General features: G+C 36.7%; 1 protein-coding gene across 3 annotated transcripts in view; it reads right to left on the bottom strand.

Moving 5' to 3' along the window:
- The window catches only part of TRAPPC9 (trafficking protein particle complex subunit 9), a 1,102,825-nt gene that overhangs the window by 539,198 nt on the left and 539,111 nt on the right, over window positions 1–24,516 (bottom strand). For all 3 annotated transcript variants that reach the window (XM_056820755.1, XM_056820756.1, XM_056820757.1), the window contains one exon: window positions 1,442–1,552. In XM_056820755.1, the coding sequence (XP_056676733.1) occupies window positions 1,442–1,552 (111 nt within the window). The remainder of the gene's footprint in view (window positions 1–1,441; window positions 1,553–24,516) is intronic.

The following is a 24,516-nucleotide window of genomic DNA, read 5'->3' as shown; positions in this document are numbered from 1 at the left end:
AGTCTCTCTGAAACATGGTGATGATGGATTTTACCATGGACTGCTTCTCATCTTAAGGGCATAATGAGATTCTGGTCCTACTAGAAATTTATTTCCTTCTCTTTGTTGTAGTGCCCTTCCAATTCCTTTACTAAAGCCACCTACCTGTTCTTGAAATAAAATATTTAGCTCCCAGCTCTTCTCTGTCTTATCACCATTGATCAAAAACTGCTATTTCTCATTTATGAATGCTTTCCATGGTTCTCCAACTAATGGTAAAAGTCTTCATGACATTTAAAACTAAGTCAAGCAGGGAGAACCTTGAACATTATCCCAAATGCCTCCTACCATCAAGACTATCGGGGGACCTGAGCACATAGCATGGGAAAACACTACAATGTATTCGAGTTATCTTGACAAAACCCGTTCTTTTATATAAATGATAGATCCTCACCAGTTTTCCCCTGCCTTATCCTGTGCACCATTATATCCATGGTCAAATGATTATTTGGGTGCCTTGGAGCTTTCCAAAATATACCCTCTTGGGAAAAATCAACATAAAAATGGAGAGGGCAACCACCATGACAACTTCAAGGAAACTTAGACATAAGAATTATTTGAATGACCTGTGGACCAGTAGATTTTTCCAGACACTGACAAAGAGCATTGAATTCTTTCCTTTAATCAAATGATGAGCCTATAGTCTATCAAACAGAAATGCTATCCTGACTATGTAACCATTTTATATTCCATCCATTCTAATGTCAGAATCATCTTGATTCTGAATAATAATCAAAGAATCCTTCCCTAACCCTGGAAATTTGAGATGCTCACAAGAAAGACACAGTCTAGGAAATCCTCAATGTATGTAGAAAAACTGCCACCTCCCACATCAGGTAGATGGTTAGGGCTCCAATTGGAAGACTGTGTCAGGACAGACTATGACAGCATTGTCCTCTAATCTTTTCCCTATATAGTGCTTTCATATAAAAAGACAGTGAACAAATTTTTTTAACTCATAAATCAATGCTATAAATTTGATTTTGTACTCTACACACCTTTAGGTTAAATCAACACACTTAAAAAATGTCTTTCACCTTTCTGCTTCTTCATTTTTTGTTGAGAATGGCAGCTGATAGTTGCTAGCAGTGATGTCTATCCAGATCTAAGGAATCAATTGGCATAGAACCTCAGAGGAACCATATCACCAAAGAAAAGATCCTTGGGATAAAATTGTACCTAAGTACTAGATAGCTTGCCACGTAAGGAAACAAATCCCTTCCCCTAGCACAGATGAGCCATGGTTTTTGGAAACTTTTCTAGTCCCTAATTACTAAGACAGATATCACCACAACCAGAGTATCAACTTAACCAGTCTGTTAAACCCATGAATCTTTGACATTACTATTATTTTTTAAAAAAACAATAGATTAATTAATGTAGAGAGTGAAGAAGAACTTACCTTTGACATTCCCCAGCATGTAGAATAAGTTCTTCATTGCTCTTGGCACTGATAGTTAGTTCATGCTCTGTGGAGTTGAATACATCCAGAAGCAGGTGGCATTGACGGGTACTAGATAGAAACATATAAACACACTATTTAAAAAATCATTTTCACCATTCTCTCAAAAATGCTTGTTTTTAAATCATTGTCCTCTCATTCTTGCCTGTCTACTCCTTCCCCAAGAAGACTTGCCTCTATTTATGAACAAGTGCAGAACAGAAATTTAATTTTTTTTAATTTTCAATGAGAAATGAAATCTGCCAAGTTGTTTCAGTCTCATATGATTTTGTGACCACATTCAGGAGTTTTCTTGGCAAAGATATTGAAGTGGTTTGACATTTCCTTCTCTAGGTCATTTTATAGATGAGAAATTGAGACAAACAAGGCTAAGTGACTAGCCCAAAGACATCTAGTACACATCTGAGGACAGATTTTAACTCATGGAAGTGAGTCTTGTGGATTCCAAGTCTAGTGCTCTATCCACTGAGCCATCTACCTGCCCAGGCTACCAGACTAACACCAGGTTAAAGTGTTAAGTAGAATCACAGAATCTCACAATTGGAAAAGGAATTAAAAGAGAAATAGTCAAAAGTCTCTAATCATTTATTTTTAAAAATATTTTGTCTAACTTACATGTAGATATAATTTGAAATAATCATTTTATGATCCATTTTAATATAGATTCTGTTCTTTGAGGCCAAAGTCAGACTAATCACTTTTCTATATGATAATCCTCAAAGTACTTAAAAAAACTCTCTCTCCTGAATCTTTTCTTTTCCATTAACTAATGGCTTATTGACCACCTCTTGCATGTTGGAAAGAGACTCCTTCGTAACTAAGAGATGAAATAGATGGCCCTTGAGGTTTGATTTTGTGACTCAATGAATGGCAGTTTATAGTCCTCTTATGATCTTGGTCACTCAGACATAATCTAGTCTAAGAAGTATAAGATGGTCTGTAAATACCAATCCCCAAAGGAAAAAAGGTAAAAAAAGATCTGTGAATAGATAAACATCCCCATTGGTAATATAGGAAAGCCAGTGTACCTAGTCATTTTAGCAAAATATAGCTGTCAAAAACTCGAAATAGAAGTTTAAGCAATACTCAGATCTCCACATTTAATAAGACAAGGTGAGAAGTCAACTGTTCTGGCTATAAGAAGAAGCATTCCATTTCCACTGTGAACAGCTTTTTAGGAGGTCAAATAACATGATGTAAAAAACACAATGCTTTAAGTCCAAACATCTATGTTTGACTCCTCACTTTCTTCCCATTAGAAGGCATATAACACTTTTATCAAGACACTTTCTTTTTACAGAACTTGGTCAATAATTCTGTGAACTAGTATTCATCAAGCATCTACTATGTGCCAGGCACTGTGTTAAGACCTCAAAATAACAAAGAAGTCAAAAAACAGTTCTTCCCTTCAGGAAATCCACAGTTTAATGGGGGTGGAGGGTGTCTTGCAAACTATTATGATATAGAGAAGCTAAAGACAGGACAAATTGAGATAATCTCAAATGAAAAGGATTAAAATTAAGAAGGGTCAGAAAAGAAAACTAGGATTTTAGCTGACAAATGGAGTATAATGTTTGATGAACAGCAAAAAGATCAGTATCAATGTGCCAAATGTTGAGAAGGTTGGAAAAACATGAAGATGCCAGGCTATTGAGCAGCTAAGTAATGCAAGGGGTAGTGCCTAGGGTCAGGAAGACAAATTTAAATCCACCCCTAGACACTTGCTAGCTATGTGACTCTAGGCAAGTCACTTAATCCTAATAGCTCCTCATCTGTAAAATAAACTAGAGAAGAAAATAGCAAATGATTTCAGGATCTTTTCCAAGAGAATCCCAAATGAGGTATCAAAGGACTGTATGTGACTAAAACAAATGAACAACAACAAAAAGATGAACTTAGAATTTTACATTTGATCAGTCCTGTAGGAAATTCGGAGTCACAGACTTGCTCTTTAAGAAGATCCATTTGATAGCTAAGTGGCTGATGGACTAGAATGAGTAGAGACTAGAGGCAAAAAAGGTTAACTAGCAGGAATATTAAATTCATATCTTCTAGATCACAGTATGGTCATACTTTTTACTGTCATTCTACTTCTCATGATAGAATTAACTGAAATGGAAACAGTGAAAAACATTTTAAAAAGGGAACAAATCTAAAAGGTTCACCCCTAAAAGTGAAAAAAGTGGGAGAGCCATACATTATGTATAAAGTTCTTTGTATACCTTTAACAACTACATAAGTATTATTATTAATAATATTATTAAAGCCAGGAGACAGTCAGAGAAAAACACCCCAAGCCAGAAGATGGAAAATAATCAAGGAACAACAAGGTCCATGTCAATGGACCAAAGTATCAAATTTTCACTGACCTGGTGAGGCAGGGGGGAGGGGGGGCGAGCGAGGGGCCCTCCCTTCTGGCGCCAAGCACCTGGCAGCCGCACGGCGCGACCTGCTCTGGAGACATTGTCAGGTGGGGAGTTTGACTGAGGAGGTACGCCTGTCAAACCCTAACGCAGGTGTCCTAAGGCGAGCTCAGGGAGGACAGAAACCTCCCGTGGAGCAGAAGGGCAAAACCTCGTTTGATCTTTATTTTCAGTATGAATACAGACTGTGAAAGCGGGGCCTTATGATCCTTCTGACCTTTGGGGTTTTAAGCAGGAGGTGTCAGAAAAGTTACCACAGGGATAACTGGCTTGTGGCAGCCAAGCGCCACAAATGGTCAAATTGAACAAAGATAGGAAATACAAACAGGTACCAGGTTGCTAAAGGCTTTAAGTAAAATAGAAGATTTGATGTTTGATCCTAGAAGTGACAGGAAATGAATGAAGTTTACTGAGTAGGGAAGTGACAATTTTCCGTGGTTGATACTGGAGTGGGGAGAGACTTATGATAGGCAAACTAACCAGCAGGCTACTTCTATGTACAGATGTGAGGTGATGAAGGCCTCAATAAGGGTCATCACAAAGTCATAGGAAAGAAGGGGGATATATCCGAAAGATGTTCAAAGGTGAAATCATCAGGTCTTGGCAATAGATTGGAGATGGAGAGGGAGAGATGAGCTATAATGAGGATTTGAGAGGGACACTTAGTTTACAAGCCTGTGAGGCTAGGAGAACAGTGGTGACCTCAATAGTAATATGGATGTTTGGAAGTGTAGGGGGGTTTAGGTTAGTTCAGTTTGGGACATGTTGATTTTAAGATGTCAACAGGACATTGGAAGTAAAAGAGAGCTTAGGGATGGATAAATAGGTTTGAGAATCATCAGTATAGGGATGATAAGTAATTCCATAGGAACTGATTATATGTCAAGTGATTCTATCTTCAGGATAGGAGAAGAAATCCCAGGCCAGAGGGAGCCCTGTAGGATAGCCATAGTAAGCAAGCTTGATATGGATGAGGTTCTAGCAAAGGAGAATGAGGACTGATAATCAGATAAGAAGGAGGAGTATGAGGAGAAAGTAGTGTCCTGAAAGCCTAGAGAGAAGAGAATAATTAGACTGAGAAAAGGTCATTATATTTGGTAGTTAAGAGAGTAACTTTATAGAGAGCAATTTCAGTTGAATGATGAGACCAGAAGTCAAATTATAGAGTAAAGAAAGTGAGAGGAAGTAAAGGCACCTACTGTAAATGGCTTCTCAAGGAAATTAACCATCAAAGGGAATGTATGTGTGAGAGTTGACAAGGATCAATGAAACAACTGAGTTTTTTGAGGATGGAGGAGTCAATCATATTTTTAGGCAATAGGGAAGTAATCAGTAGAGAGGAGAAAAGGAGAGAACATTGGGAAACTTTTGAGAGAAGAAAGTATCAAGGAAATTGATCACTATCAATAGTGTCAATGGATACAGATAGGTCAGGAAAGATGAATATTGAGGAAAGGGCATTAGATTTGATACCTAAGAGATCACTGGTAACTTTGGACAAAGCAGTTCAGTAGAGATAATGTTAGAGGCAAGATTCTCAGCTGGAAAGGTAGGGGTGGGTGATATATACAAAATTTGAGAAGGAAAGAAAAAGGAAGCAAGAAAGGAAAAGGTTTAAAATGAAATCAAGTTTGTTACCTCCGGAGTAGGCATTCAAGGGAACATAGTGGAAGGTTTGCTTTAGGGTGAGACCTTGGGTGGTTAAATTGAGAGAGATGGGAATAAGGGATCAGTCAGTGGAAGATGGAAAATAGAGACTGAGTAATGATAAATGAAAGTTCAGAATCACTGGGAAGGGGTAGTTTTTAAAGAAACATGTTAATCACTGAAGAATTAATTCCGGAAGGTTATCATGGTCCTATTATTTTTGCTCCTCAACATTCCATTTTAGAATGTACACTGACAAATTGGAGACCATTTGGATGAGGATAACCAAAATACAGAAAAAAGGTGGAAATAAAAATTGGTTAAAGTAATCAAAGGCATTGAGCCTGGAGAAAGGAAATCTTAAGTGTATGTTAGGGTGGTAGGGTAGTGAAGTGTTATAGGACATGGAGGAATGATGGCTATCTTTAAGTCATTTAAGGATTATCAGGTGACGTAGACAAATGGTTCTATTTGTTTTACTTGACTGCAATGCCAAAAACAAGAACAATATGTAATAGTACAGAGAAAGGAAGATTTCAACTAATACCATAAATAACTTTATGACAATTAAAGTTGTCAAAAATGACAGGGGCTATCTCAAGGTAAAGAGTTCCATGTTACTAGAAGTGTTCAAGGAAAAGGTAAATTAACACAATGGAAATGTGGAGATATTGTAGAAAGAACATGATAGTTTTCATCAAGAATTTAAAGAGCTAAAATGTGGAAGAGGAGTTACTCTTCAATTTGTCCAACAAATGGAAGAAATAATGAGTGAAAATAACAGAAAGATAGATTCTACCTTCTACTATCCATAAGCTATCCAAACAATAATATATAGCATCAGGAAATACTTGGTTTCCCTTAATCCAGCGGTTCTCAACCTCTCAATTTGTAGCAATGAGAATACATAATGTATATCAGGTATTTACATTCTGAATCATAACTGTAGCAAAATAACAGTTTTGAAGTAGCCACCAAAATCATTTTTTGGTTTGGGGTCACTGCAACATGAGGAACTGTACTGCGAACTCACGGCATTAGAAAGGTTGAGAACCATTGCCTTAATCCTAGTCTTCATATTGAGGCTAAATGACCAACTATTAGGGATGGTATGGAAGGAATCTAGTTCTCCAAGAAGTCTAATGACACACTAAATAGCTTCTCAGGGGAAAAATGTAGTGTAGGCTAGCCTCAGAAGTAGTTTTGAGTTCTAGTTTCCTGTTGCTTTCCAAATATGAAAGCTCTGGTATATCTAAGGTTCCTTACAACTCTGAAATGCTACTAGTTCATCCACTGAGCAGGGAGTTGGATTAAATTACCTTTAAATTCCCATCTAATTCTGGGTCCTTAAGATTTAATAATAAGAAGAAATGTTCAGAATACATTCATTAAAAATAAGCATATGATCTTGTTGAAGAAGTTATATAGTTATCTGTGAAAGATTAGTTAACAAAATCTAGTAATTATCAACCAATTAGGAAAAGCAATGGGTATTAAAGGAAGTCAAATAAAGGAGAAATTATAGTGGAGCAGTATGGTCCTGTGAGGCATGAAAGTAGGAACAATGTTGTCAAGTTTGAACAGGCCAAAAAAGAAATCTTAGCACCAGAAAAGACTTAACTGTCATCCAGTGCAGCTTCAACCTGAAGCAGTATTACTTTTTACCCACAAAGAGATAGTCAAGGCACTCTCTGAAAGCTTCTACCTCTGAAGAAGCTCAATCCATGTTTTGAAAGGCTGCACTGCAAAGTTCACCCCCGTGGCACTAAAATCTATTTTTTTTTTGGCATTTCTGTCATAGAAGTCAGCGATTAGTCAGTTGCGCCAAGCTAGTAAATTTAATCTCTTTCTTATAATAATCATTTAGATACTGAAATGGATGCTTAAGTACAAAGGGTACCTTGTACTTAAGTACAAGGACGGTATTAGGGAAAAAAAAAACAAAACAAGAGTATCAATAGTATACACATTGGGACCTGAATCTAGAGTCACTGCCATAAAATCTAGCACTCTTATTTTCTTTCCCTATTTCTGTAATACCCCATTTTAAAAAAAATCCATTCTTTGCCAATTAATTTACAAAAGAAGGAGGTTCTTGTACAAGAATATTGAACATGCAACTAGAGCCACATTGCAGGCCAGGAGGTATTTTTGGAAAATCCATTTTACAATCTATTACAAAAATGAGCTCTTTTCCAGGGAAACAGGTAAGTATACTATTCTGCTGACTATGATCTTAAAGTACTCTCTCTTTACCTATGGTTGTTTATTTGAGCTTAACTCTAGAGGGGTGGCAGGGCCTTCTCTAATGGAGTTACAGTGAATGTAAGACAGTCATTCATTCTGACAGCCATCAACGCCCAACCTACTCAGTCAGCTCAAGGCAAGCGGAGCCTTAAAGAATGAAGATCTATTACACCCTTGTCATAACTTCATGAAATCTTTAATCACAGCAAAATCTTTCATCAGTAAAATGAACTTATAAAACATTTATTGGGGGAAAGGAATCCAAGTTACAGGGAAGTGAAAGAGCAAAGTATTACAAATAGAGAGAGATGGATGTGTACAGTGATATATTATAAAAGCATATGCACACATACATATCAATAGATACAAATTATACATATATGCATATATGATATGTACATAATTATGTGTGTACATGCAACTATACAGTTTTATAGTTGTGACTAAAGCAATTTATGAAGACCACCAGCCAAAGCTCAGAAGAATGTAGTCTGCACTGATAGGAAGATGGTCTATAATGATGAAATGATAAATTCACAAAATATGAAGGAATGAATTTACAAAAATACCTATATCCATATATCTCTATATGTGTATGAGCATACATATATACCTATTCAAATGTCTATACATATACATACAGACCCAGATTATGTTTCTCCTTGAAGCCACCACTTAGAAAATATCACGGGAGTTAATAAATGTAATAAAACTATTAGACATATGCTTCCTTTTTATACTTCTGGGCTGCCTCTATGCAAGATTTTCATTAATTCCAAAAAGGGATATTTTCATCTCACTATAGTTCCATGCTTCCTAACACATATTCAAACATTAACCTCTGTCCCATTTCTGCCACAGCCCTTGTGACAGTGAAATCACTTTTAAAAGACTGATATATATTAATTTAAGGTTGCCAAGGATTTTACTTATGAAAATCCTAAATGAAACACTCAAGTCAGAATGGAGTTTTATGGTGGTTTAATTACAACGGGAGTAAGAAGAAGGAGAGAGAGAGAGAGAAGGAAAGAAAGAGACAAGGAAAGAGGTTAACTCAACCTTCTGGCAGAGTCAGAGGGAGTCTAGGCTTGGGAGACCAAGGTAGAGAAGAGAATCAGTCCTTTGACTCACGTGACTGATCTGAAGGGAAGCTGCCTGCGGGCCTCCTCCCTGCTCGAGCTCCTAAAACGAACTGGCACCTAGCCCTGTCCAAAGGAAGTGAGTGAACTCCAGAGGCTGTTCTCTACCTCACTTCCTGCACCTCACATGTGCCAATGGTGGCTCAAGCTTGGCTTGGGACAGTCCAGGTAGGCCGTTAGTTATTTCAGATTTGCCATTGACTAGCACATGCCCATGTAGTGTGGGTCTGCACAATTTTGGATGCTATACCAAGCAAGATGGAGGAGATTTAAAAAATCACAATCCCCCATGATGATGATTGGGGGACTAGTCTCCCCAATTGATCACTAAACATTAGCGTCCTGCACCCCAAAAATTCTAGCTGCAAGTGTATACAAAATTTTACCCTCTAAGAGGAAAACTACAATAGTTGTAGATAAGGGGAAATAGAGGAGAGAGAGGCAGCAAAACCAATGTTTTGCTTGAAACATTGACAAAAGCCAATTAGGATACAGTCCCCTTTGGCATAAGAGTGTACATTCAAAATAAATGTTTAATCAACCATACCCCAAGGTTCATTCTGGATCTTCCTGTAGTGTAAGGGTTTAGGTATCTTTCTGCAAACAGTTCATTCTCTGGATTCAGTTAGTTAGCAAGCTTCTTCTCTGAAGATCTATCTCGAACAAAATTTAAATCTTGGATTTTATGAAAATACAATCCCCCCTGAAGAAAGTATTGAAAAAACACCCAGTTCAGCTGAGGATGCAAGGTTTAGGTATGGGGGTGTGTGAGTTAATGCAAAAGAAACAAAAATGAAAACAAAAATGAAAACAAAATCCAAAAAACAAAAAAAGGAAAAAATTAAGGGAAAAAATTTAAACCCTTCATATATATATATATACACACACACACACACACACAAAGAATTCAAAATAAGTATCAAAATATCAAAATCAATGTATAAAAATTTTTGAGAAAGCAAGAATAAATTTCTCACAGGCCCCTGTAGTAGGGTCCAGTTATGTAATTTCTAATCCCACAAGTCTGTAGGTGAGAATGCAGTAATTTTCACTAACCCATTTGCTGCCAAGGCTACAGGAAGTTGCCATACTATAGGAGAGAAAAAAGGATCAGATTTTTATTTTAATAGGGAAGTTTCATTCCCTGATTTTACCTTCATTCTCAGGGATAGAGGGAGCCAGGATGATAGCCAACCTTTGGTACTTGTCTGTAAGTATTTGCACAAAGAGTGCAGATACGAGGAAGGCCTACGTCTTAACGTATGTCAAGTGTCACAACCTCGAGTCTCATGCTCAGTTCAAGTCCTTAGTATTGGCTTAGAAGTGCATCAATCCTACCTGGATTGGGTTTTGATTTGTAGTCGTGTGAGCTCTTTTGGAATTATTCAGGTTATCTCTGTGCTCCTTTTTGATTGAACATTTATTTGTATCTCTACTTTCATGCCAAAGGGGTCTGCCACCTAACTGGCCTTTTGTCAGTGTATCCAGCAATTATTGTTATTTTTTCTTTTTCCTCTTATCCTCAAATTATTGTAATCCTTAAGTTGATTATGTTTCCATGATCCTTTTGGGGAAAATTTTTTTTCCCCAAAAAGGATCATACAGGGAAATGTAAAAATGGAGATTTGAACCCCGGACGTCAATCCCCATAAGTCCTAGGCCACTTCCCAGAATGCTTTGTAATCTCACTGAGATTTGTAGCTGAGCTAGATCAAAATTTCCATTTAACTGGCTGTAAAAGCCTACTGGGCACTCTTCCTACTTCGGCTTCCAAGCAGACGCGTCTCTCATGATGTAAGTGAAATTGAATGGGCCTTTCGGCTCTCCTAGGCACATGCTTTATTACTTATACTTTCTTTAATTCTTAATCTTAAATAAACCTCTAAAAATATACTTCTAGCAAAGAAGCTAAAAATTTTAACTGCTACACCCCTATTCCTTAAAGAATCAAAATCTCAAAATTACAGAATCTCAAGTTCAAAGAAGCCTCAGAGGCCATCCAGTTCAAACCAAATTTGACCAGAAAACTTCTCTACAAAAGTCAGAAATTAACAAAGAGGTATAGAGACCACAATTAGATCATACATAAGTTATATTTGTAGCTATAGCATGGAGTCCATTGCTGTAAACTACTAATAACTAATCAGTGCCAACTAACTATTCAATATTAAAATAATAGAAGTACAAAGAATCTATTGTTTGGCACTGTGAGAAAAATATCTTTAAAATAACCATAAGATCAAAGAAGTATGCTCCCTTTATCTTTTCCTCTGAATGTGCTTGACCTGATTGTTACCTGTTGCCATCCTACCTTTTAAAACTTGTTTCATATTACACTGCTCTATGTACTAAAAATATGCCCTATTCTCTCTACCTACTCATTCAGCTCATGCTATTGCCTCTGCCTAGAATTGCTGTATTTCCTTTCTTGGATCTTAAAGAATTTCTACTAATTACTTGAAACAAAACTCAAATGCCATCTGGCTCCACACCACCATTCACCAGGTCTTGTACATTCACAAGTATGATATCTAAATCAGTAAGACTATCAACCATTGGAGCCCATCCACAAAGACTTTTCAGTATAAACACAATTGTTTATCATGCACCTAGGTCTATAAAATTATGTATGACTCTATAGGAAATAAAATGGCAGAATCACTGCCATGACTCAATCGGATAATAAGCAAAAGACAGTCCTAGACTTCGCTCAAGGAAGACGAGATAAAATCCTGACTCTCCAACTGAAATGAAATCAAATAAACTTAGTCACAGTTTCCTAAATTATAAGATGACATTAAAAATATAACCTAACAAAGGGCTATTCTAGGCATTAAATAACATATGGAAAACATTTTGCAAATCTTAATGTTATATAAATTTTAGCTCTTACTATCAATATCAATGAGTTTGATTTCTCTGAAATCAGTAAAAATTCTTATTTTAATTAATAATAATAAATAACATTTATGGACCTTTACATTTTGCTTTTTATGCATTACCTCAATGAGTTGTTTATTTATTTATTTTTTAAATATTTTAAACATTATTTTTATTTCATCATTTCCAAACATTATTCACTGGAAACAAAGATAATTTTTTTCCTCCCCTTCCACCCTCCCACCAACTTTCCCTCTCCCATAGCCGATACATGATTCCACTGGGTATCACATGTGTTTTGACTCGAACCTATTTCCCTGTTGTTGGAATTTGCATTAGAGTGTTCATTTAGAGTCTCTCCTCAGTCATATCCCCTCCACCCCTGTAGTCAAGCAGTTGCTTTTCATCGGTGTTTTTCCTCCCACAGTTTATCCTCTGCTTGTGGATAGTATTTTTTAGATCCCTGCAGATTGTTCAGGGACATTGTATTGCCACTAATGGAGAAGTCCATCACCTTCAATTGTACCACAATGTATCACTCTCTGTGTACAATGTTTTCCTGGTTATGCTCCTTTAGTTCTGCATCACTTCCTGGAGGTTGTTCCAGTCTCCTTGGAATTCCTCTACTTTATTATTCCTTTTAGCACAATAGTATTCCATCACCAACATATGCCACAATTTGTTCAGCCATTCCCCAATTGATGGGCATCCCCTCATTTTCCAATTTTTGGCCACCACAAAGAGTGCAGCTATGAATATTCTTGTACAAGTCTTTTTCCTTATTATCTCTTTGGGGTACAAACCCAGCAGTGCTATAGCTGGATCAAAGGGCAGACAATCTTTTATCACCCTTTGGGCATAGTTCCAAATTGCCCTCCAGAATGGCTGGATCAATTCACAACTCGACCAGCAATGAATTAGTGTCCCCACTTTGCCACATCCCCTCCAGCATTCATTACTTTCCATAGCTATCATGTTAGCCAATCTGCTAGGTGTGAGGTGATACCTCAGAGTTGTTTTGATTTGCATCTCTCTGATTATAAGAGATGTAGAGCACTTTTTCATGTGCCTATTAATAGTTTTGATTTCTTTGGCTGAGAACTGCCTGTTCATGTCCCTTGCCCATTTATCAATTGGAGAATACCTTGATTTTTTGTACAATTGATTTAGTTCTTTGTAAATTTGAGTAATTAAACCTTTGTCAGAGGTTTTTATGAAGATTATTTCCCACTTTGTTGCTACCCTTCTGATTTTGGTTACATCGGTTTTGTTTGTACAAAACCTTTTTAATTTGATGTATTCCAGATTATTTATTTTGCATTTTGTAACTCTTTCTAATTCTTGCTTGGTTTTAAAGTCTTTCCCTTCCCAAAGGTCTGACATGTATACTATTCTGTGTTCGCCTAATTTTCTTATAGTTTCCTTCTTTATGTTCAAGTCATTCACCTATTTTGAATTTATCTTGGTGTAGGGTGTGATATGTTGATCTAAACCTAATCTTTCCCACACTGTCCTCCAATTCTCCCAGCAGTTTTTATGAAATAGTGGATTTTTCTCCCAAAAGCTGGGATCTTTGGGTTGGTCATATACTTGCTGAGGTTGCTTGCCCCCAATCTATTCCACTGATCCTCCTTTCTGTCTCTTAGCCAGTACCAAATTGTTTTGATGACCGCTGCTTTATAATATAGTCTGAGAACTGGGACTGCAAGGCCCCCTTCCTTTGTATTTTTTTTTCATTATTTCCCTGGATATCCTTGATCTTTTGTTCTTCCAAATGAACTTTGCTATGGTTTTTTCTAAATCAGAAAAAAAAAAATTTGGAAGTTCCATGGGTATGGCACTAAATAGATAGATGAGTTTGGGTAGGATGGTCATTTTTATTATATTGGCTCGTCCTACCCATGAGCAGTTAATGTTCTTCCAATTGTTCAAGTCTAGTTTTAGTTGTGTGGAAAGTGTTTTGTAGTTGTGTTCATATAGATCCTGTGTTTGTCTCAGGAGATAGATTCCTAAGTATTTTATTTTGTCTAAGGTACTTTTGAATGGGATTTCTCTTTCTAGTTATTGCTGCTGAGCTGTGTTGGAGAAATATAGAAATGCTGATGACTTATGTGGGTTTATTTTGTATCCTGCAACTTTGCTAAAGTTGTTGATTATTTCGATTTGCTTTTTGTTTGAATCTCTAGGATTCTTTAAGTAGACCATCATGTCATCTGCAAAGAGTGATAATTTGGTCTCCTCCTTGCCTATTTTAATGCCTTCAATTTCTTTTTCTTCTCTAATTGCTACTGCTAGTGTTTCTAATACAATGTCAAATAATAAAGGTGATAATGGGCATCCTTGTTTCACTCCTGATCTTAATGGGAATGCATCTAGTTTATCCCCATTGCAGACAATATTAGTTGATGGTTTTACATATATACTGTTTATTATTTTTAGGAATGACCCTTCTATTCCTATGCGTTCTAGTGTTTTTAGTAGGAATGGGTGTCGTATTTTATCAAAGGCTTTTTCTGCATCTATTGAGATAATCATGTGGTTCTTGTTGGTTTGCTTGTTGATGTGGTCAATTAAGTGGATAGTTTTCCTAATATTGAACAGTCCTGCCTCCCTGGCATAAATCCTACTTGATCATGGTGGATGACCCTTGTGATCACTTGCTGGAGTCTTTTTGCTAGTATCCTATTTAAGATTTTTGCATCTATATTCATTAGGGAGATTGGTCTATAATTTTCTTTCTCTGTTTTTGTCCTGCCTGGCTTTGGAATTAGTACCATGTTTGTGTCATAAAAGGAGTTTGGTAGAACTCCCTCTCTGCTTATTATGTCAAATAGTTTGTATAGTATTGGAGTTAGCTGTTCTTTGAATGTTTGATAGAATTCACTGGTGAATACGTCAGGCCCTGGGGATTTTTTCTTAGGAAGTTCTTTGATGGCCTGTTGGATTTCTTTTTCTGATATGGGATTATTTAAGAAAACTATTTCTTCTTCTGTGAGTCTAGGCAATTTATATTTTTGAAAATATTCATCCATATCACCTAGGTTGGTATATTTATTGCCATATAGTTGGGTAAAGTAGTTTTTAATGATTGCCTTAATTTCCTCTTCATTGGAGGTGAGATCCCCCTTTTCATCCTTGATGCTGTTAATTTGCCTTTCTTCTTTCCTTTTTTTAATTAGATTGACCAGTACTTTGTCTATTTTGTCTGTTTTTTTGAAAGTACCAGCTTCTAGTCTTGTTTATTAGCTCAAATGTTCTGTCACTTTCGATTTTATTAATTTCTCCCTTAATTTTTAGGATATCTAGTATGGTTTTCTTCTGGGGGTTTTTAATTTGTTCATTCTCAAGTTTTTTGATTTGCATTTCCAAATCCTTCATCTATGTCCTCCCTAATTTGTTAATATATGCACTCAGGGATATGAATTTTCCTCTAAGTACTGCCTTGGCTGCATCCCATAAGGTTTGAAAGGATGTCTCGCCATTGTCATTTTCTTCAACAAAATTATTAATTGTTTCTATGATTTCTTCTCTAACTAACCGATTTTGGAGTATCATGTTATTTAATTTCCAATTAATTTTTGATTTGGCTCTCCATGTACCCTTGCCGATCAATATTTTTATCGCCTTCTGATCTGAAAAGGCTGCATTTATTATTTCTGCTTTTCTGCATTTGAGTGCCATGTTTCCATGACCTATTGTATGATCTATTTTTGTGAATGTGCCATGTGGTGCTGAAAAGAAGGTGTATTCCTTTTTGTCCCTATTTATTTTTCTCCATATGTCTATTAACTCTAATTTTTCTAAGATTTCATTCACCTCTTTTACCTCTTTCTTGTTTATTTTTTGGTTTGATTTATCTAAATTTGATAGTGGTTGGTTCAAGTCTCCCACTAATATGGTTTTACTGTCTATTTTCTCCATCAATTCTCCTAGTTTCTCTATTAAAAATTTGGATGCTATACCATTTGGTGCATACATGTTGATTAGTGATATTTCCTCATTGTCTATACTCCCTTTTAGCAGAATATATTTGCATTCCCTATCCCTTTTGATCAGGTATATTTGTGCTTTGGCTTTGTCAGATATCATGATTGCAACTCCTGCCTTCCTTCTATCCATTGAGGCCCAAAAGGTCTTACTCCAACCTTTAATTCTAACCTTGTGAGTGTCAACCCGTCTCATATGTGTTTCTTGAAGACAACATATGGTAGGGTTTTGGGTTCTAATCCAATCTGCTATTTGTCTGCGTTTTATGGGTGAGTTCATCCCATTCACGTTCAAAGTTATGATTGTTATTTGTGGATTCGCTGGCATTTTGATGTCTTCCCCTAGTTCTGACCTTTCTTCTTTAGCTTTCTCCTTTTGAACCAGTGATTTACTTTAGGTCAGTCCCCCTAGTCCCCTCCCTTGAGATGCTTCCCTTTCTAGACCCTCCCTTTTAATACTCCCTTCCCCTTCCCCCTCTCCTTCCCTCCCTTTTTATACTGCGTTCCCCCTCTCCCTCTTTAATTTTCCTTTCTTTCTCGCCCTAATGGATAAGATAGAATTCAGGATCCCACTGGATCTAGATGTTCTTCCCTCTCAGATTTGATTTCACTGAGAGTAAGGTTTAAGTAATTCCACTTCACGCTCTCTTCCTCTCCTTCTCATATGAGAGTTCTTCCCCTCCCCTTCCCATGTGTATCTTTATATGGGAAAGATTATTCTATTAAGTGCCCCCCTACTTCTTGAAGTAAACCTTAGTGTTATCGACATTTCCCCCCCACCCTTTTCCTTTCTTTTCCCCCACTTTCCCCAAATCTTCTTAATGCCCCAATCTTTCCCTATGCATGTTTCTTCTAACTACTCTTATGATGCATACAATTTTTGAGAGTTACACAAAATATTTTCCCCACATATTAATATATATAATTTGATGTAAATGTAGTCCTTATAGAAGAGAGTTTGACTTAATTAAAAATATAAGATTTACCTCCTTTTCCCTTTCTTTCATATTTACCTTTTCATGTTTCTCTCTCTTTCTGTGCTTCGATATCAAATTTTCCACTAAGTTCTGGTCTTTCCTTAGCAAATGCTTGGAAATCTTCTATTTTGTTGAATGCCCATACTTTCCCCTGGAAGTATATAGTCAGTTTTGCTGGATAATTGATTCTTGGTTGGAGACCCAGCTCTCTTGCCTTCCTAAACATCGTGTTCCCTGCTTTGCGGTCTCTTAGTGTGTTAGCCGCTAAGTCGTGTGTGATCCTTATGGGAGCCCCCTTATATCTGAAGCTCCTCTTCTTGGCTTTTTGTAGGATTTTCTCCTTTTCTTGGAAGTGCTTGAATTTGGCAATTACATTCCTAGGGGTTGTCTTTTGGGGATTTAGTATAGAGGGTGTTCTATGAACCCTTTCTATTTCTATTTTGCCCCCTTGCTCCAGAACGTGTGGGCAATTTTCTTTCATAATCTCCTGTAGAATAATATCGAGTTTATTGTTTATCTCTGGTTTTTCTGGGAGACCGAAAATTCGGAGGTTGTCTCTTCTCCCTCTGTTTTCCAGATTTGTGACCTTCTCAGTGAGATATTTTATGTTTTCTTCTAATTCATTAATTTTTTGGGTTTGCTTTATTGATTCTTGCTGTTTTATGATCTCACTTTCTTCGAGTTGCTTAATTCAGGTCATTAGGGACTGGTTTTGCTTTTTAGCTTTGTCTGCCCTTCTATTGGATGCTTCGAGCTCTTTTTCCAATTGAGTAGTCTTATCTGTCAGACTGCTAATCTCTTTCTCCCATTTTTCTTTCCCGGTTGCCATCTTTTGGATAAGTTCCAGTTTGAGGTCTTCCAGAGCTTGTTGATAGTTTCCATTTTGGGAGGCATGTTCTGATTTTTTTTTTATTTCCTCCTCATTCTCTTCTTTTCCTTGGGTACTTCCACCATAAAAGTTTTCAATAGTCACCTTTTCCCCTTTCTTCCTGGAGGCTTGATTTTGAGCATGTGAGCCATTCGTTTGGTGGTTTTATTCCCCTTTCCTTTTTGGTCTGGGGTCTGGGTGATATGGGTGGTATTTCTGTGAATTTAGGTTGCCTCAGACTAATTCTTCCCAGCCTCCAAGGTTTCTTAGAGGGCTGGGGCCTGACCTGATCACAGCCAAAATGCCCAGGTATTCAGCTGCGCCCAGATAATCACCGCGTGGTCTTCCCCTGGTGTTTAGCTCAGCCCAGATGTTCAGCGCAACCGCCCCAAGTACAGCTCCGCGGACACCCCTGATCAGAGCTGGGTTCTCCCATGAAACCGCCCTGAGATGTTTTTTCCTGGCAGTCCCCAGATCCCAACTACCCTGGAGTGTCCCCCCCCCCCCCCCCAGACAGAGCAATTCCCCACTCACTCGCTGTCCCGGTGAGCACTCAGGTAGCTCACTCTGGTTTGGTGGGGGAGGTGGGGTGGGGGTAGGGAGGCTCAGTTCACGTTTCTGTGCAAGCTTTTCCTCCTTATTATAGTGTGGAAATGTTCAAGCCTCATGTACCTTCACCTCTGTGGAGTACTGCAGAGTCCTGTTCCACCAAAGGTGATTTTTATGCTCCTTTGATGTAGTCTATTTGTTCGGTGCCGGGGAGAGGAAGCGTGTGGCATCTAGATTGCAGCCATGATTACCCGGAAGTGGCCAATAAGTTACTTATTATCTTGTTCCCAGAACAAGTATATTCCCAGCTTATTTGCTATTGTGTTTATTTTCTGGCATATTATAAACACATCCAATTTCTATATGCAATTTTTTTGGATAAGTGGATTTGCTTTCTTTTCACTATTTGTGATGGTCTTTTGTGTCATCAGCATATGACAGGAATGGGCTGACCTGGCATATGTAAGCTAAAGGCTATCCTTTACATTCAAGAATGAACAAAGTGTCTTTTCTTCTTAATCCAAACTCATAACCCTAATCCACAGATATCTGATGGAGATGATTGATATAATTCCAGTCTGATAACCATTTCAGAAACTGAAGAAAAGAGTGCTCAACTTCACAAGTAATCCTGAGGGCTCTGACCTTTCTCCCTAACCAGCCTTTTAGTGAAATTATTTGCTCCACTCTTTTCTCCAGTGGTGGATCTGGCCTTGCGTTGTATCTTCCATGACACCCACTGGCTATTATCCATGTAAACAGGTAAATTTTACATGGACAAATTGGTTTGAACTTTACTCAGTAGACATGATATCCACAACAATTATATCATTTACAATTAAAATGTGGTAAATATATAGATGAGATTTGCCCTAGAGAGTTATGAGACACTAAGAAGGGTCACTTTAGGACATATCTATTGCCCTTTTCCAATTCTATAATGCTAGCTATTTTTTCAGGACATCAGGCTTCCAGAAAAGATTATAATTCAATATCAAGTTCAATAGTTTTTTTGGCAAGTCATCATATAATCAGAGAATGACATTTTAAAAACTAAAAATATAAACACATAATAGAATATCATTTTCATTCTTTTTTTGTAATGGGAAGACTAGTGTTCACATTTGCAACAGCTCTTTAGTTATTCTATTTTCCCTGTTTGAATGGGTAAGGAGATTTCAGCATGTATCCACAGGATTATGCTTGTTAAATAAATCTGCTCAGAAATCCATGTCCAACATTTTCTGGACAAATAATGAAATCATTTTCTGGATATGGCACATAGACATTACTTAGGTCAAAGGAAATATAGCATATTAGTTAAAAGGAACAACGAAGATGTTTAAAACTCAAAAACTTAGAATTCTTTGGTTCAAAAATGTGCATGTGACTATAATTGTAGAGGGGCAGGAAAAGAATGTTAAACATATCAGAAAGAACTGATCAATCCAAATATTTATATTAAGTTCTTATTCTGTGCAAAGTACTATATTAAGCACTGGAGACATAAAGATTTAAAATTACACCACCCTTATGCTTAAGACACTGTGAGAAGATGGTGATGATACATACAAATATAATATAAAGTAGGAGTAATGGAGCCAAAAGAGAAACCCAGACTAAGTCCTCTGGGAAGATTTGAGGAAGAAGAAAACACTTTCAGCTGAAAACAAAATCAGTGTTTTTTTTGTTTTTTTTTCTTTTTAAGGCTTCATGAAGGAAATGGTATGTAAAATGAGCATAAATAGAAAGAAGGCAGAAAAGTTGACATCAAAACACAAAAGAGGAAGTATATTGAAGGCATGAATATCTACAAATGCACAGTAACAGGAAATGACATCTTCATAGAACACCCAGTGTTAATTTTGGTTGGGATTTATTATTTAGGAAGAAAAGTAATGTGAAATGAAGCTGTAAAGGTGGATTAGAAACAGAATGTGAAGGACCATAAACTCAAGTTAAAACAATTTGTATTTCATTTTATAGGCAATAAGAAAACAGTGAATGTTTTAAAGTAAAGGGATGGCATGCTAAACATGTCTTAGAAATATTATTTTATGAGCTAATATAATGGGATGAACTGGACATGGGAAAAAAGACAAAAATTAAAATAATGATGCTAATGATAATAGATAGCATTCATATAGTGTTTTAAGGGCTTCTCTTAAAATAAGAGGTTTAAGGAAGTCTCCCTATTAAACACCAGTTACTCTGCTTTTAGATTTTTCCATCATGGTCCCAGGTCTGGAAGTATCTTTTCTCTCCCCCTTCTCTACATCATCCTACTTTCCAACTTCTTTATGTGTATTGTCTTTTTCCACTAGATTTTAAGCTCTGTGAGGGCAAGGACTTAGCTTTTATTTTTATTTGTAACTACAGAATCTCTCTCTCTCTCTCTCTCTCTCTCTCTCTCTCTCTCTCTCTCTCTCTCTCTCTCTCTCTCTCTCTCTCTCTCTCTCTCTCTCTCTCTCTCTCTCTCTCTCTCTCTCTCCCCACCCTCTCCCACATACACACTTCTAGTAATTTCCTTCTGAGATTACCTTCCATTTATATTGTGTATCTCTGGCAAATATGCATCATTATTTGAAGGTTATCTTCCTCATCAGAAAATAAGCTCATTAAAATTTAAAAAAGACTATAATGTAAAATCTGTACCAAATTATTGACTATCTCAGGGAGGGAGAAAGGGAGAGAATCTGGAACTCAAAAAAGAAAAGCCTTAAATGTTGTTTTTACAAATAATTGGGGAAAAAGAAAATATTATTTAAAGAAAGAAAAAAAATAAAGAAAATGAGTTCCTGGAGGACAGGGACTATTTTTGCATTTCTCAATAAATGCTCCCTGACTGAATGAGAGAAATTTTACAGAGTAAAGCATCTTGTGTGGGGTCCCATAACAAATGACCTTTCAGTAATATTCAATTGTTGGTCATGAGAGTCAGGACCAGAATGATTCTAGACATGTGAGTTTATTTGCAAAGGGTAAGAAAGTATTTCAATTCACTTTAATCTTAGTCATTTGTCAAATCAGTGGGCATCTCAATAGTCCTGTGAAAGAAACTGGGCAGAAAGTGATTATGCCCATTTTTACAGAAAGAGAAGCTGAGGCTCACACAAGGTATGGTCTAATAAAGCATAATTTTGAGAATTAGAGGGCATTTACTTGAAAACTGGCTGTGCTATTTTCTATGGATATGTCAATTCAGCCAATCCTTTCAACTCTCTACCCAATATTTTCATTAAGCATAAGAATATTGGATTAAAGACTGATAGAATTCCAAAGTTAAGAAGGGCATCAGCAATGATCTAATCTAATCCATATCCAAAATGAATATATCCAACAAGTAGTCATCTAGTCTTCATTTAAAGAAGTCTTTACCTATTTTTTAAATATTCCATATTTATGATGAAGATACCTCTTTTCTTCCATGTATATATGTTCCAATAAAAAAATTTTTTTTTATTGTAAGAAAAAATGTCCAATGAGAGAGGACCAAACTCCCTTCCAAGACAAATCAGTGTACTTCTGAATAGTTCTAATTGCTTCTTTTTAACTTCCATTTCTATTTTTCCTTCAGGGCAATGTAGAATCCAATCAAACAAAGGATCATAGATTTGAGGCTGGGAAGGACCTTTTAAAATCATTTAATCCAACCCCAACAAACACCCTTTCTTCATATGTGAGGAAGTCACTGAATCATTCTACATGAAGGTTCTTCATACATGAAAAACAGCTATCATATTCCTATTGAATATTTAATCCCCCAGTATTTTTTTCAGTTGAGTCTACATCAATGCAAGGCCCTTTGTCATTCTGGTTGCCCTCTTCTAGATATTTTCTCTACCTTATCAATGTCCTTTCTAAACCATAGTGCTCAGAACTATACATAATAGTCTAGCTGTAAACCTTAAAATTTCTTAGACTTATGAATGTTGGAAATTTCCCCATTGGGAAATTTCATACTTGAAAAAATTTCCTACTGATAGTAAGAACTCTATTGGAATATGAAACTCCTTGGCATGGGAGGATCCTTCTCCTCCCTACTTAAGACTATTTTAGGACAGAAACCTTTTGCTAAACAATGGAAAGGGTTTTGACCTATGCTTAAGCATAGAACAGAAAGTTCTTTGAGTCATGATTGATTTTAGAATTGATACAATAGAGATACTTGGAATGACAGAACCAGGTCTTGGAAACTATAATCTCCACCCTACTCAGAGTAACAGGATTTAGGAAGGGCTGCAGCAAAGATCAAGATTTAATTATTTGAGAATATGACCTTCAACAGACATGTGCAAAGGGGGCAGACCTCTGGGCGGTCCTGGGTTAAGCTAGAGCCACCATTGGATCCAGAGAATGAACTGTTGCAGAAAGATTCCGGAAAACTTCATCAAGAAGATCAAAAATGAACTTTGGATATGATTGATTGGACTGAACTTTTGATTGAACATTTATTGTAATTGTACACATTTATGCCAAAAGGGACTGCCCCTAATTTGGTTTTCTGTCAATGCATTCAGCAATTATTGGTTTTATTCTTTTGTTTCTCTTATCCTCAAATTATTGTAATCTTTAAATTGATTATGTTTTCATGATCCTTTGGGAAAAAATTAATTTTTTCAAACAATCAAATGGGGGTATGTAAAAAATAGACTCGAATACAGGACTACAATCCCCATGAGCCTTTGCTCCACTTCCCCAGAATGCCTTGTAATCTCACCTAGGCTGAGATCGAGAAGGTATTTAAGCTGATTGAAAGGCTCTCTCGAGTCTTGGACTTCCATTTTGGGGCAGAACTGGTTTTTTTCATAATGTAGGTGAGGTTGTGTCTAGGCCCCTCTATGGCCTGGACAGGTGAGTCTTACCTGTATTATATTTAATCCTTAGTCTTCAATAAACCTCTAAAAAAATATAATACTCCTTGCAGAGAGAGACTAATTTCTCCCTGCCTCAGTCTCCCCATATTCCCTAAATTTTAATTATTACATAGCTAAGGTCTGAGAAAATCAGAGTACAATAGGACTACTACCTCTCTATTGTAAGAAAGTATGTCATACACTATAGACTCAAATCTTATTAGCTTTAGTGAGTTCCATATCATGCTGCTAACTCAAACTAAGCTTTCAATTCACTAAAATCATTGGATCATTTTTAGACAAATTAATATTTAAGTTGCTCCTCCTAATTTGTACTATCAGCTATATGGCTATTTTTTTAAACCCTTATCTTCCATCTTAGAATCAATACTAAGTATTGGTTCCAAGGCCAAAGAGTGGTAAGGTCTAGGCAATGGGCATTAAATGACTTATCCAGTGTCACAGGGCTAGTAAGTATCTGAGGCCAGACTTGAACCTAGGACCTCCCATCTCTAGGCATGGCTCTCAATCCACTTAGCTACCCAGCTGCCCCCATATGGCTAGTTTTTTAACCCATTTGAAAGACTATACTTATCCATATTAAATTTCATCTTATTAGATTAAATTCAAAGTTCTAACTCATGTAGATCTTGCTGAATCCCAATCTAATTCTTCCCATCCACCTCAAACAATTGGTACTTTTCCTTTGCTGAATTTGTTTTCCTCCAGAATAGCTAAACTAGTCCTTCTGTTTTTCTTAATTATCTTTGCCAGCCAAAGCTGATTTAGGGGGCTTGGTACATAGAATACAAGTCTTGAAGTTGGGGGGTGTCTTGAATTCAAATACAGTCTGAGGCACTTACAAACTGAGGTGGCCTTGGGGAAATCACTTGACCTTTCTCAGTCTCAGGTTCCTCATCTGTAAAATGTGAACAATAATATCACTTACCTTCTAGGTTGCTATAAAGATTAAATGGGATAACATGTAAAGCACTTTGGAAAAATCAAAGCACTATATAAATGTTAGCTATTATTATTACACAATTTAGTATTCCTGATATCCTTTCTATTATACTGTACCAACAATTTTGTAGTATCCACTTATAAGAAATAGAGTCAGAAAGGGATCTTGGAGGCCCTGGGTGGCAAAAGTCAGAATTGAAGCAAAATGCAAATAAATCCCATCCTTTTTCTGGGGAACTGTGTTTCCTCTTGTTACCTGTTCTCACTTCTCACTTCTATCCAGTTCTTTAAAAATACCTGGGATGATCTCTCAAGGTCCCTTTCAGCACAAAGTCTATAAATTTAGTTATGATTCGAAGGGACTTCAAGGTTACATGGTTATACATAGCAAAGTTGGATTCCAAACCCAAGATTTGTAACTCTAGTACTTGTTCAGTGATAACATACAGTCATAAAATGTTAAAATATGTAGTAGTGTCT

The sequence above is a fragment of the Monodelphis domestica genome, chromosome 3 (genome assembly GCF_027887165.1).
Source record: "Monodelphis domestica isolate mMonDom1 chromosome 3, mMonDom1.pri, whole genome shotgun sequence".
Taxonomy (NCBI): Eukaryota; Metazoa; Chordata; class Mammalia; order Didelphimorphia; family Didelphidae; genus Monodelphis; species Monodelphis domestica.
Note: the sequence above shows the minus strand (reverse complement) of the source record. Positions and strands in the feature narration are given on the sequence as shown.